This window comes from Vipera ursinii, assembly GCF_947247035.1.
Source record: "Vipera ursinii genome assembly, chromosome: 3".
Taxonomy (NCBI): Eukaryota; Metazoa; Chordata; class Lepidosauria; order Squamata; family Viperidae; genus Vipera; species Vipera ursinii.
In genome coordinates, this window is record NC_139516.1 from 70,786,912 (window position 1) to 70,802,360 (window position 15,449).

Sequence of the window (15,449 nt, forward strand, 5' to 3'; positions counted from 1 at the left end):
ACAGAAAGGATCTGGATGCTGAAGAATCACAAGTTGAATATTAACAAATAATCCGATGCAGTTACAAAAAAGACGTTCTAGGCTTTAACTATAGATGTATGATGTCAAAGTAGTGCAATGATGTTCTTCTCTATTTGGTATAACAGAGTTGGAAGGGGTCCTGGAGGTCTTCTAGTCCAACCCCCTACTCAAGCAGGAGACCCTATATCATTTCAAACAAATGGTGGTCCAATCGTTTCTTAAAAACCTCCAGGGTTGGAGGACCCACAACTGGAGGCAAGCCATTTCGCTGATTATTTGTCTTAACTGTTAGGAAATTTCTCCTTATTTCTAGGATGGTTCTCTCCTTGATTAGTTTCCATCCATTGCTTCTTGTTCTGCCTTCAGGTACTTTGGAGAATAAGTTGACTCCCTCTTCTTTGTGGTGTTTGGTCAGGCAGCATTGGTAATATTACAGCCAGTCTGGGTGTCAGATTTTAGGAAGGACACTGTGTATTCATAGACAAACAACAAAAATTATAAGACCTCCAGAAGGCTTACAAGGAATTGCTAAAAGACGCAAACTTTCTGCAGGAAATTATTTAGAGCCTTGGTGGAGCAGTGGGATAATGCCTCCCTAAGTAACACCAGGTGCCTGCAATTAGTGCAGGTTCGCATCCCACCAGGCTCAAGGTTGACTCAGCCTTCCATCCTTCCGAGGTAGGTAAAATGAGGACCCAGATTGTTGGGGGCAACAAGCTGACTTTGTAATAATGCCGCTTGGGGGGGGCAAAAGCCCTAATAAGCAGGCATCTATTGCTAAGCACATTGATTTGTGCTTAGAGTGTAAGCCGCCCTGAGTCTTCGGAGAAGGGCGGGATATAAATGGGATTAAAATAAAATAAATATTTAGAGAAAGGTTGGATGGTCACTGTTAAATATTTTATAATAGTAAATTCCTGCAATGATCGCTGAGAGTTGGACTAGATTAAGGGTGGGCAACTATGGCAACTTTAAGACCTGTGGACTTCAACTCCCAGAATTCCTGAGACACCATGCTCAGTCAGGGTAACTTTTTATCTGAAGAGAAAGCAACAGACAGACTATACAATTTCTTGAATTGGATTGGACAAGAAACAACTCCATTGGAATTCAATAGTCATAAATTCTTGTTTCTGTAGTCCCAGCAGTTGGCATCTGGTCTCTAAAGACCTTGATTTATGTCTTGACGCCTCTTTTCTTTCAGCTTTTGTGGCTGGATTTCCGGGCTTTTGACTGGCTGTTTCCTGACTTTATCTATGATCCTTTTTTTCCCCTTACTAAAAAGATCTTGACACAGTTTATCACTCTGGGCAGGGCAGCCGGTAGACCTTCCCTTAGCTTATCAAACATCACAGAACTATACTGTTAAAAATAAAGTACAGGCAGTCCTTGACTTACAACAGTTCGTTTAGTGACTGTTCGAAGTTACGCCTCTGAAAAAAGGAACACATAACCATTTTTCACACTTACGACCATTGCAGCAGCACCCCCATGGTCACGTGATTTACACTGGATGCTTGACAAATGGATATTTATGACAGTTGCACTGTCCAGGGGAGGTCATGTGATCCCCTTTTATGGCCTTCTGAGAAGCAACATCAATGGGGGAGCCAGATTCACTTAACAACCGTATTAATAACTGCAGTGATTCACTTAACAAATGTGGCAAGAAAAGACGTCAAATGGGACAAAACTCACTTAACAAATTTCTCACTTAGCAACATAAATTTTGGGCTCAATTGTGATCCTAAGTTGAGGACTACCTATATTATATAGATGATAAATAAGAATTTCTTTTTGGCTAACTCATTGCACTCAGGTTGGGGATAACTAATGGTGACTTAGTCACAGTAACTACAGATCTGAAGGTAGATTTGCTGGACTTTGCATCCAATAGTTCACAAAAAGTTGCTGGGAGTCAGGCAGCATAAAAATTTATATCATTCTTTATTATGATAAAGAGTCACTCTTGGATCCTTCCCCTATTGCTACTGAAGAATGTAGTGACGGCTTTCCGGCAGAGAGTACAGTTGATGTTATCTATTATAGATAATGGATTGATGCAATGATTCTGATTTGTGGAACTTCCTATATTTTTATTCCATTTACATAACCACTCACCTCACATTTATGACATTGTCCCTTATAAGTGCTCACTAGTAACTGGTAACCAGGAGACCATGAGTTTTAATCCCCCTGTCAGGAAAGACAGTTGGGTGATCTTGGGCCAGTCATTCTCTCTCAGCCCAATTCACCTCACAGGTTGTTATTGTGGGGGACAATAGGAGGGAGTATTAGACATGTTCACCACCTTGCGTTGTTTATAAAAATAAAGGTGGGATATAAATAATGTAGCACTAGAGTATGCTCCAGGACAATATCTGAGTTTACTATAATTGAAAACAAATGTTATATTAAATAAACAGATGAGAATAAATTATAGCATCCATTATACACTCCCACTATGCCATCATCTCACACTATGAGCGCGGCATTTAATTAAGTGGTGGTATACTCATCTTTATGTGGTCTAATCTTAAAAATTAAAAGATTGCAATCAACAACAATGCACTGAAAATTGAGGATTTTATTGAAAAACTGACCAGTAAAATGTCCTTGTGAAAGTGGTATACTGTTAACAGCCTTTTTGTACATCTTAGTCCGCCTCTAATAAGGAGGAAGTATCCATGTTAAGTTATAATATAGTTGTCATATATTCAGTTTGAAAAGCAAACAGCATCATTTGGTCTTTATTCTAAGTGGTAGAACCAAAAATCCTTAGTGAAGGTGAGTTTAGATTAGACAAAGAACATGAAATGTAACAACAACAAAAATGCCATTGTTACCACAATTACAAACTGTCAAGGAAAAACTGCAGCATTATAGAAAGTTTGTTAATAATATTTAAATATAATTATCTTTAATAAAGTCAAAAGTATGGAACTTTCAATATATTATGCTTCAGCTTAAGATGGGCTTCCCAGCATTGGATTATATCCCCAGGTGCACTATTTGCTAGGTATACATGAATTGCAATGACTGAAAAACCAACTGCTTGGAAAAAGTCTTATTCTTTTTTGTTATAAATTAAAGCCATTATTTGGAAGACCAGTAAGACTGAGCTTTATTAAGGAAGCATTTGAGTTATTTTCAAAGATCCTCAGCTAAAAACTGACAGAACACTTTGCTAGTTTTTAAGAGAACCTCAAGGAAATTTCAGATGTTTCTCAAACAAAGATTTAACACAAGACTGCATGTTTCCAAATTATTCGTAACAAGAGATGTGCAGGAAGAGATTACTCTGGAAAACTACAATGTTTTGTTTCAGAATATGATAGGCAGTTTTCCAAAATAAATTGTTCAAACCAAAAGCAGTTTGAGGTGTTTTGGGAGGGTGATCTGATATTTAAACTGCAGTTTAGTTTGGAGAACTTATTCATGGGAATTGCCTAAGTGCTTTTTCTCAAACAAAACATTCTGGACTTCTCTGGAATGGTTCATTCCCAGATCAACAAATTTTGCACATTCCTACTCAGAATACTAATACGTTTCCCAATTAACATTCCTTTTCGGGCCTAAAAATATGCAAATGGATCATCCTTTAAATCGACTAATTGTGCTACATTTATAATAAATTTTTGCATATTTTATGTGAACTTTTTCCCCTTAATAAAATTATAACTAAACCCCAAATTCTTCAAAATTATTCAGGAGTAGTCTTGACCTCAAAAAATTGTCATTCTGAGTAGTGGATGCAACCAACGCAAAATATTTGGTACAAAATAATTCTCTAAAGTACTGTATTAGATGGTACAAACAAAAATCAAAATAGATCCTCTAAAGGGCCTAATTGTCAAATGCTAATCTATGCTTGTTCATTAATGTTTATTATTAATCTAAAATCTTAATGCTAAGATTCTGAATGCAGTCTTTTCTCTAGATTTAGGAACAACATTGCAAACAGCTCTCTTTACAGGAACATTTTTTTCCATTTCATTTAAGGTCAATGTATATGTGCCTTACTAATGCATGTGTAAATCAAATTCCCCAAAATTTTGAACCGGAAGCTCAATGAAAGCAAAGAGAGCTGCATGCATAAGCACTTGAATGCAATCAGATCAATTGCAATGGACACTGACTTTTTCCCCCTGAAAATTTGTTACTGGAACTAAATAAATTGTCATTATATTTATACATCTTTAATAAGGGTTGTGATACAATATAAACCAGAATTTGAAAAATCTGTTGAAGCCACTAAGGGGCTGTTATCTCTTTTCTTCAGTGCAAACAAGCTAAAAATTGAGGTCATTCTTCTGTCCTCAGAGGTTGACCAGCAACTACCAAAGTAAAGCTCTTTTCCCCATTCAGATCTTACTAGACTATAAATTATTAGACTGGACAAAAAACTTCACTAAATTGGATCCCAGATTACAGTAATCAGTCTTTGTTCATTGATTTCAACAGGTATCTTTGTATTTCCCACGGGATTAAATTTGGACCTGACCCAGTTTTTAACCAATCTGGAAATATTTATGTATTCTGTGCTGGGCTGAGATACTTAAGCAATTTTTTTATATACAACTCAATGAAAGATAACTTTGGCATTATTAACCTGATAATTTCAGATACAGGAGATGACCATTATCAAGTTCCTACCATTTGGAGGGAGATACAGCCATCCAATCAAATTCATACTGTCCATCATTCCCGTGGGGGGAAAAAAAACTAGTACTGTACATTTCTATTCAGCATATACTTTTTAGGAGACTCCCACAAGACGGATAACACAAAGGACACAGTCCAATGACAAAGGAGACTTCCACTCAAGCAGCAGCAGGACTTCATTCTCCTCATCCTCTGAATAAATTGTAGGGAATTTCCAACTTCCAGAGCAAATTGCAGACTCTGAGAAAAATCACATTTCTCTGCCAAGTTATTTTGTGGGCAGGTGGCACTAACTGGATGCAACCTATAGTATCAAGCACTTTTAGATTTAAGGTCTCCTCTTTGAATCAACTGAGAGAGGAAATAATAGGTTATTTTTAATTACAGTTTATAGGCAGCAGATTGAATCTCTTGTAAAAAGTACTGGAAATATGCATTTCAAAACCAGCATCCTATATAAAGCCCTAACCGTCTTTAAAAATCAAAATTGCCAATCTTGGTTGGTTTAAACTTCTTACAAGTTTGCAGTATTTCTGCAATTAGTCTCAATATTTATTCCCTGGTTTATAATATGAAGCTGCCGTTTTCTTGAGTTGCTTCACTCCATGTGGCCCTGGTGCAAAGCTATAACTTTAATTAGTTCTGTACCTTTTTTCTTGACAGGGTTGCTGTGGCTTATGAGTCTGTTTTACTGAGGACTATACCTCAGAAAGCCTCATTTCACATTTTAAGATATTGCCAGCACTGGGTGTTACCTGACATGTGGTTTTCTGCATGTCTGAAAGTGCCTTAAGAACTTTCCAGACCAAAAAAAGAAAAAAAAAGACTAGACCGCACAAAGAATATTCTGAAAGTATTTACATTTCTGTACAAATACACATTACTGGAAGCCAAATCTCGCAATACAAATGAATGTAGGTATCAAGTCTGAGACAGTAGAGCAAAAACACTAGGTTATATTCCTGTTGTGGCTGGAACCATATAATAATCCTAATTTTTAGAAGTCAATTTGAAGAAAAAAGCCAAAAGTTACTCTTATTGAAGCTATCCAGATTGGAAACACCCCATGGCATTTTTGTACATTTTTCTTAAATTACCGCAGCTTACTTTCTTAGTTTACTTCATTCTACTAGATTTTTTTCTGTGGGAGAAAGCAAAGCTTCACCTTTGAGACTTATAATCTAACTGCTATTATTTATTCTTCCCAAATGCTGCAGAGCATAAATACAAATTTGGTATGCTTGTTGAGTCGCTTATGTACATTTGAATAGCCCAAATAAATGTCAAGGAAGAATCTCCAATAAATACTGCAAGAACATTTCCAGCCATCTTGAAAAGATCTTCATGAAAATGTTAGGAGACAATCTTCAGCGGAGAAAATCAACAGTTTGGGGAAAATACAGATAGCACCACAATGAGTTGCACTAAGGTGCTAAAGGAGGTACCTTATTCCCTGCAGAGTGAATGTTCTAGTACTGAAATGTATTGCAATAACTAAAAGCAACGGTTTATAAAAGGTTAGCTTTTGGCTTATTTATCTACAGAACAGTAATTCCTTCTTCTAAATGCTCAGATGTTGTTCAATTTGCTGAATGTGACAGGATTTATAACATATGAAAACAAACCTCGAAGGAAGGTTATCTCGACTCCACGAGCATTTAAAAGGGCTAATACCCTGGTAAGACATTTTAGTGTTTATGCAAATGGTCCAAGAGTGCTGTTTATTATCAAGGGGAAAAAAATCTATAAACAAATTATAGTCTTCATGGGATTTATGAATGTACCATGGGGGGGAAGGGGCAGAGGTTTGTGTGTGTGAGGTGCCAGATTACCATGCTTGCAAGTCGAGATGTATAAATGAAGGTGATACATCAGGAGACCTGCTGTCCTTGAGACACTAGATGGATGCTCGCTATATATTACAATAGATAAAATTCACTCTGTGTTCCCTTTCTGAATTCATTTAAATAAGTTTTATCTTTTCAGTTTTCCCAACTTTCAGACATCGGTCTTAAGCTATCCGCGTCCTTCGTTTTTTTCTTGTTGTCTGAGGCATGCTGGTATTCTTTATTCACTGCTAACTGTCCAGTTACATTTAGAGATCAGGAAAGCGGCTGGGGTCCTCTTTGTAGTCATCAGGAATTGTGAAAATTGATTCATCAAATTCATCATAGCGAAACTCCTGAAAAGTCACAGTGGCTGTGATTGTTGGAAACACAGGAATATCTGGGAAGAAAGGAACAGAAGCATTAATAGGTCAGGGATGAGGTTCTCCTCTCTTTAACAAGATGCCTTCCGATTATTTCCATGATAGTCTCCTCACAGGTAGCTCTGCTGCAATTCCAAGGAGTTTTTGGTAAAAAAAATATATAAAGGATGGTTTAGAGCAGGGGTGTCAAACTCGATTTCATTGAGGGCCACATCAGCACTGCGGTTGCCCTCAGGGGGCCGGGTGGGTATGGCCAGGGTGGGTGTGGCCTACTGGGTGGGCGTGGCTAGAGTGCGTATGGCCTACTGGGTGGGCATTGTTCGCATCAAGGGTGCCTATGGGGGCCTGGGCAGGAGTGGGACAGATCTGAGGGTCTCTGGCAGAAGGAGGGTCTCTGGGCCAGGGCCAAGGCAGTGGGGGCCGTTCCCTCACTGTTTCCAGGATGGCTTCGCGGGCCACATGAAACCACTCCGCGGGCCAGATCCGGCCCCCGGGCCTTGTGTTTGACATGTCTGGTTTAGAGGAACGTTGTGACTGATGGCCAGTGAGATGCCTTAATGGACCACCCCTATATTCATTGTTTGTCAACCCTAAGAAAACTGAGGGGTCCTTGGTGCTCTCTGAGATTGCTTGTTTTCTTGCAAAAGTTTCATTACCCTAACTAGGAAACATCATCAATGCTGTTTGCTGTCAGTTTATATTCTGGTGTCTTGCCTGTCTGGGTGGGTGGGGGCAGCCTCAACCCAATACAGCACAACCAACACAAACCCTAAAAAGATTTACACTGCCGTACATCAAGAATATTTCAGAAACTGCAAACAGACTACTACAACTACATGGAATCAGCATAGCACACAAGACAACTAAAGCCCTTTAAAATATCCTAAGCAAACCAAAAGACCCAGCAACCCCAGAAGGAAAAAAACAAACAAATCAGAAGTCATCTACAACATACAGTGTAAGAACTGCAACAACCACTACGTAGGACAAACAGGCAGAAGACTGGCAGAACGCATCCATGAACAACAACTGGCAGTCAGAAGGCATGATGGAAATTTTTTAATTTCACAACATACGGACAGATTTAACCCTAGCTTCAATTGGGAAAATGTGACAAAAATCCAAAAATACCAAAGAATTTCTAGACGCCTGGCACTCTGACAAATCAGCCACCAATAGACACATAGACATTAACAACATCTATAGACTATGCAAAAGAGACAATCAACCAGCCCAAGAGAAAAAGTTTCCCAGCATCTCTCCACCAGTAATCAGCATTCAGATCAGCATAGATTAACTCCAAAGTTAACTTCAGACCAACAACCTAGTAAGCAATACCCCAATCATGAAACTGCTAAAGAGCCATTAGTAAACAGCCCATCCAAAGAATCCCTAAGACCTCACCCAGACAGGCAAGACAGCAGAATATAAACTGATAGCAAACAGCACTCCTTACCTGCACTGATGATGTTACCTAGTTAGGGTAATGTAATGTTTGCAAGAAAACAAGCAAGCTTAGAGAGCACCCAGGATCCCTCATTTCAATCCTGAGCTACAGATATTCTCTTTCATTGGTACCCAAGAAAGCTGCTGGCAGAGATCACCTACAGGGTATAGCAGTGCCACCAATATGCAGACAATAAGCATCCGTACCTCTCATTTCTATCCATTAATCCAAGGAAATACGAACTAGAGGAAGGTACAATGTATCTGACAATAATTCTGGAATTAATCACAGAAATTCCAAACCAGGCAAAAATAATGTTATAGAGGTGGGGGGGAAGTTGCCCTGGAAGGAATAAACATGGGTACAGGGTATAGCCTAGGATGGGATACGTGGAAGCAGACTGCAAATACAAACTGTTGCAAAAGCCACATATTGATGAGAAGTAGTGTCTGGTTAGACCAGGGGTGTCAAACTCAATTTCATTGAGGGCCGCATCAGCATTGCGGTTGCCCTCAGGGGGCCGGGTGGGTGTGGCTCGGGTGGGCATGGCCTACTGGGTGGACGTGGCTAAAGTGCGTATGGCCTACTGGGTGGGCGTGGCCAGCTCTACGTCGTTCACATCAAGGGTGCCTATGGGGGCCTGGGCAGGAGTGGGACAGATCTGAGGGTCTCTGGCAGAAGGAGGGTCTCTGGGCCAGGGCCAAGGCAGTGGGGGCCGTTCCCTCAGTTTCCAGGATGGCTTTGCAGGCTGCATGAAACCACTTCGCGGGCCAGATCTGGCCCCCGGGCCTTGTGTTTGACATGTCTGGGTTAGACCATGTCAGTGATCCTTTAATTTTCAAGCGTAATTTAAAGTACAGGTGGCAATGTTCCTTCCACACCATTGTGTTTTACACTATTCATCATCAACAGTTTTAATCAAATGAGACAGAAGTAGAAAACGTATTTTAACTTGGAGTTTAAACAGATGTCCAAGCAGAAGGTTGCGTTAGTTGTATATATCGCTTTATTGTCTCAGCGAAGCATCCATGACAGCTTCAGGGAGGGAGGGCAGAAGGAAAGGATTAAACTATAGTACGATGCCAATAATTCTGCCAATTGCCTTTTTCCTCACAAAAGATCCTTTGAAATGCAACCACGCGCTCCATCTTTTGACTAGGCTGGCCCTTCCTGTTCAAGCAAAACTTTTATTTTGAACTATTGCGGATTTCCCATTTGGTACGCTACGAAAAGGAATATTCTATTAGTGCCCAGTTGGAAACTATTGCAGCTCTTGTTCCACCCCCACCCCCCAAGAAGCAATCAAATAATAACTCCTGGTTTCTGATGAAATCCATAGCTCACCTAACTTTACTGGGAAGCCTGGCGGAAGTTTCATCTGCACAAATTCCCGCAGTTTGTTAAAGTGCTTGAAGGGTGCAATTACTTCTAAAACATTCAACAACCTGAAAGAGAACACATGCATGGCAATAGCAATTAACCACGTGATTTAAGCAGTTGAAAAGCGAAGGCATTGTTCTCACCCATTATTGGGCACATTACAATCAGTAACAGGTATTAAAAAAAAAACAACTATTAAGCAAAAGGATATATTCAAAAACAAATGACCAATTATTTAAATAAATTACATATTCATGAGTACTGTTCTTATTATAGGATATGCAGTGTAGCCTCTAATGTGACTTTTTGTAATATGGATATAGAACTTGGGTATTGAATACGGAATTTGATCTCTTGTTATTTAAACAAGCAAGTATTTTAAAAAACAACATCAACGCAGATGTTGAAAGGTTCAGAAACTAATATGTTCCCAGCGCTTCTCCAGCCTTTCTGATGAAACATCTGGATCTTGCAGATCATGGGACTACAGAGGAGCTACCTCCTTTTCAACTGGTTTATAATTATTATTGAGCTCTTGCTCAACTCTATTTCATGTGCCAGTTACAACCATTCCAGGCCCTGCTCACGGTCGTTTACACCTTGATAACCTCACAAATGGCCTACTACAACTCATTCAATGTGTGGATGTCCGTGAAGAACATCTGCACATTACACCTGGTTCAGAATCAGCAGCCCAAGAAATTAGGACGTCTCTTGATTTGTCCTTGTCACATGACTACTTTAAGGGCCCTACTGGTTGCTAGTTGGCTTCCAAATGCAATTCAAAGAGTTGATAAGTCATCCTGAAAGGCCTTGTGGCTTTCGGCTAGACTGCCTGGTCCCAGGGATTTTTACTCATCTAATAGGGAGGGGAGTCCTTTGAATCCCAACTTGAAGGATTGTTACTATCAGGGACCATAAGGGTACACCTTTTCTGTTGCTATCTGACCTTTCAACCAACTTCAAGGCAGCACCAACTCTGCTAGTATTTAGGAAAGCTGCTAAAATCTGATCTGGCTGTACTGGAAAGCCTTAGGAAATTCATCGTAGGATGGGCTTCCTACCTTTAGTACTCTTCTGCACGTGAGTGAACATAAGGCATTTCCATCTAAATGAATGGCAGGCAAAGCAAAGCAGCTGACATTAACCCTTCAGCAGAAGAAACTAAGTTAAAACGCCTGGGTTTTGCCAGCGGGACGAACTCTTTGCTTCAAAAATGGAAAAGTCAAGAAAACTCTACAAAGTGACATCACTTTGCACAGGTTTAAACATTCCGGAAACCAATAAACAATATCAGACATTCCCTAAGTGCTACATGGCTTATAGAAATTGATTGATTTGGAAGAGAATGCTTATGACTCATCAAGGGATAAACACAAGCTGAAGCTGAAACTATGTGGAACCCAGGCATTGTACAACAGAACAAAGTGCAACCTCGTGGCATAAAACTTTTCCTTATTCTACGTACTAGAATCCATGGAATTAAGAACAATATAATCAGGAATGTAACTTCAATGTATCACATTCTTTCACAATCTTTTCTAAGAGCAATTCAGACTTACGATTCAATTCCTAGAGGAAATTCTTGGCTCATGGCTATCGTAGCTTTAAAGGTTTTCTTGCTTTCTTTGCAGACAAGTTCTCTACCCAAATGAGGTGCTCTGATTAAAAGACAATCAAAATGAAAACCTCCCCACATACAGAAAATGCACAAACAGAGCACCCTGAAACAGATTATTACTGAGCAGGAAACAAGGGGATGGCAATTATTCAATGAGGCTTGGAAGACTCTTTTGAGGCAGGAGGGAATATATACTTCTCTTTTCAGTAAGAAAATAAAGGGTGCAATTAATTTCTTTTAAAAATTAAAAGTATCTTGTTACCCATTTAACTCAAACTGGAAACCATTTCTTGATTATAGTCCAAGATGTGGATTTGAGCCCCATCTAAAAATGTGGATTTTTCTCTGTACGAAATTTAAATTCCAATAGGTTTTAAAAATGTGAATAGACTTACAGCACCATGGGTAATATTTACTGTAACCCATAGATTCATTTTATGACTCAGATTCTGATGACTATACTCCTCACTTACAGCTTAATAATGATTTTCAAGCTTTTAAAATACAATGCATTCAGTATTACCATCAACTGACGATATATGGAAAAATTATATCTATATTTGTACATTCATTGTTTATACATTTGAGCCATGCTCCTTTAGCCATTCTTTTGTTCCTTTTAAATATTTTGATTATTAAAACAATGAAATATAAAAGAAAAAAGGGTAGAACAGAACAATAACTATATGTAAATAAAAAGCACTATGGAAACTTTCCAGTGACACATTTTCTATTTATTTCCCTTCTTTTTGTGTCCCCCAAATGCTAATAGCAACTTCAGTATTTTATACACACACACACACACACACACACACACACACACACACACACACACACACACATATATATATATATATATATATATATATATATATATTACACTACAACATTAAGGCTTCTTGCTGGTTTCTGTTCAAATACTTTCACTTGTTGTTTTTTAAATGGTCTCATAACCTTTTTCCTAGAAATCATATTCTAAAACCCAAATTTGCCTTGTACAAAGTGCCGTATGTACAGCAGGTAAAATCTGTTAAGACTTCAGATTTGTTCAGGTACATTGAGAGAGTGGCAACTTTCGGTTGCTCTTTTAAAGAAAACCAACAGTTATAAATAATTATAGTTATGCAAGCAAAATGTTAGGTAGAAACAACCAATTATCTTTTTTTAAATCTCATCACTCAAAGTCTAGAACAGTATGTATTTTTGGCTCTTAGTAACGTAAAGCACTGCCAGCTGTATGAAGCAGGCAAGATGCACTAGTGAGCTAATACAGAAAAATTATGAAGAACTCCCCCCCTTTATTAGTTTATATCGACCTTCCTCATTTGGAAGGTCAGCTGGAAGAATCAAATCCAGGGAGGCTCCACTGGCACTTGCACAACATCTGCCCAACAACTTTTAACATTGATTCCCAATGGAAAGCCAAACGGGTCGCTGAACGCCCAGAGATAGGAAGACATAGAAATGACTTCACAAAAAATGGTGGAAGGCTTTGAATTACCACGCCAGCAATGGGCATCCTGAATAGGATTTGCACCTCACAGTGTCTGCTAGGACTCTTTCTATAAATGGGGGCGTAGTATCCTCCCCTCAATGTGACTGCAGGGTCCCATGTCAAAGATCACATTGTGATCAGCTCTAAGCTGAGGGCATATATACCGGTCCAGTATCTGATTTTTTAAAAAATATACATGATGTTGCGCTTCAATTCTTAGATGGCCAAGACACTGGTATTTGAACAGAAGATCTTTTTAACAGTTATATTTTAATGTATTTGTCTAATCTAGATGAAGTGCTAATATATATTGCTACTCCATGTATGACATGCCATACACATATAAACAGATAATACTCACTTCCCATTTTCTGCAGATATGTATTCCTCCCATGAAATTGTATTAGGGGGTGGTGGGGTAAGAGATTGTCTCCTGACAGGCTTTTTAAAGAAAAGACACAGGAATTTATTCAATAGCTACCACTTTTCTAAAGTACAGACATATCACCTTTCTAACCACAGAGGACAACTCGTCAGTCTGAAATACTGGTCCAGTCTAAACCACCAGAAGCTCAACAAATAATTTCTGGTGGACCAATGTGACACACCTCTTAAAGCAGAAATTTAAGACTAGTTTGTCAATGCTGCATGAAATAACTGTCCAAAGGCCAAGATGAGGAGAAAGGGATGCTTAGAGAATTGCTTGGCCATACTTTAAACCAGGCATGTCAAACTTGTGACGTCACGTGACATCGTGCGACGTATCGCAACTTTTCCCCCATGACCAACAATGGGGTGGGTGCAGTTTCGGAGTGACGCATCCAGCCTGTGGGCCGGCAGTTTGACATGCCCGCTTTAGACTCTCAGAGTTATTTTATTCAAAGACATTTCTTGTATCCATTCATTATAGTATGATATCAATAATATACTTCTAAAAGAAAAAACACACCTTTTCCTCAGAAAAAAATATAGGAGTGATATTATTTTTTTATCTTGCAACTATTTTATTTCATAAGAGATTTTCTACTCCACATCACTGAAGAAGATTTAAGGAGCAGATAAGCCATTACAAACTTGCACTAATCATTTCTGATGCTAACAGAAGAAATAATTTTCCTCAATGGGATTTGGTATTCTTTCCCCAACAGAATATGACAAACCACTGGACAACTCGCTATATTGGTTTATTACAGTTTGTTGCTCAGGTTTTAGAAACATCATTTATTATTTTATGTGACCAGCATTAAGCCTACTATTCAGCTGTTCTGTAAAAAGCAAATTTTTATTTTTTTTAACTGACCTTGAAGACTATCATTTATAAAAACAGGTACTTGTATAGAATTAACATGGTGGAAAATGACAAACTGTTAACAAGCTACAGTGAAACATTAAAGATGCTAATAATATTATGCTGATATTTAAGTAACTTAGAGGCGTGGAAAAAGTAACACACCTGAGATATATCAGACTATTTGGACAAAACAAATTAAATCTATACAACTAAGGGGATGTCACAGTTCTATGTCAATTGTATCAAATAAACCCTCTTTTAAAAAACACAAAAGAAAAAAGTTTCTCAATTTCAGTGACAATGGAGAATGACAAAATTATCAGTTGCTAAACCGGCATCGAATCCAGTCACAGTTTAGGTCTACCCCCCACCCCCAGGTAGTCTCAAGACATCTGCTTCTCAAAGTCTCTCAGATATCATCCCTGAAACTCAAGAAGTTTCAGAAACATGGTAGCACAAGAAAATGTCAGAATGGAAACTCATCTAGGTAGACCTCATTTAGTGACTGCCTAGTTTAGTCACTTTCTGCAGTGATGAAAAAGTAACTTTTTGACCAACTGGCACATTTATAACCTTTACGGGTATAAAACAAAGGAAAGCTGAAGTAAGAGCCTAAGTACCACAGCGGTTTCATTTAACAATTCCTTTGCTTAAGGACAAAGTTGCTGGTCCCCATTTATGTTTGCTAAACAAGAACTACCTATATACAAATGAAAGGAGATTCTTCCCAGAACTTAAGACTGCTGTAATGAATTTTGTGTCCTCCACCAAATATTCAGGATAATATTTCAACTCTGATTTTAAAAAGCTATATACTAAGCATTCCATTTAAGAAAATCTTCAACTATACCTCAAAGTTTTGTTCCATCAAATTTCCACCTTTGCTCAAGCTTTCCATGATAGCCTTATTCCGAAGGATATCCTCTTCGCTGAGATGTTCCCGCCTTTTTCTTGATTCTAAAACAAGCCCATTAACCAGGTAGAAGTCTGCCAAAAAGTTTCCCACCCTTTCCTAAAAATAAATAAATAAATAAAAATGAAACGACCTACGGACAGAAGCACACACAGAGTATTTGATTAAGAAGACCAGAGCTGTGAAGCCTCCTATATATTTATATATACTGCCAACCTATTCACTATCTATATCCAAGGTAGGTAAGCTGTTGGTCCAAGGCTACATAAAGTTGCAAATTGTTTTTTTTGGTTTTTTTTCTGGAAGAGCTTCCTCCAAATGTGCAAATGTGCTGCTGAAATCTGGAGACACGAGTACCAAAGATTAGCATCTTGTCTGATTTACATCATTGGTACACTTGCTACAGC

The 15,449-nt window shown here is 38.5% G+C and overlaps 1 protein-coding gene across 1 annotated transcript in view; it reads right to left on the bottom strand.

The window, feature by feature from the left end:
* Positions 1 to 2,571: 2,571 nt before the first annotated feature.
* The window catches only part of ANKRD13C (ankyrin repeat domain 13C), a 28,975-nt gene continuing 16,097 nt past the window's right edge, over positions 2,572 to 15,449 (bottom strand). Inside the window, exons 9-13 of the mRNA XM_083357835.1 lie at positions 14,980 to 15,141; positions 13,200 to 13,279; positions 11,285 to 11,383; positions 9,687 to 9,787; positions 2,572 to 6,912 (exon numbers count right to left, since the gene is read on the bottom strand). Coding sequence (XP_083213961.1) covers positions 6,782 to 6,912; positions 9,687 to 9,787; positions 11,285 to 11,383; positions 13,200 to 13,279; positions 14,980 to 15,141 — 573 coding nt within the window. The 3' untranslated portion in view covers positions 2,572 to 6,781. The remainder of the gene's footprint in view (positions 6,913 to 9,686; positions 9,788 to 11,284; positions 11,384 to 13,199; positions 13,280 to 14,979; positions 15,142 to 15,449) is intronic.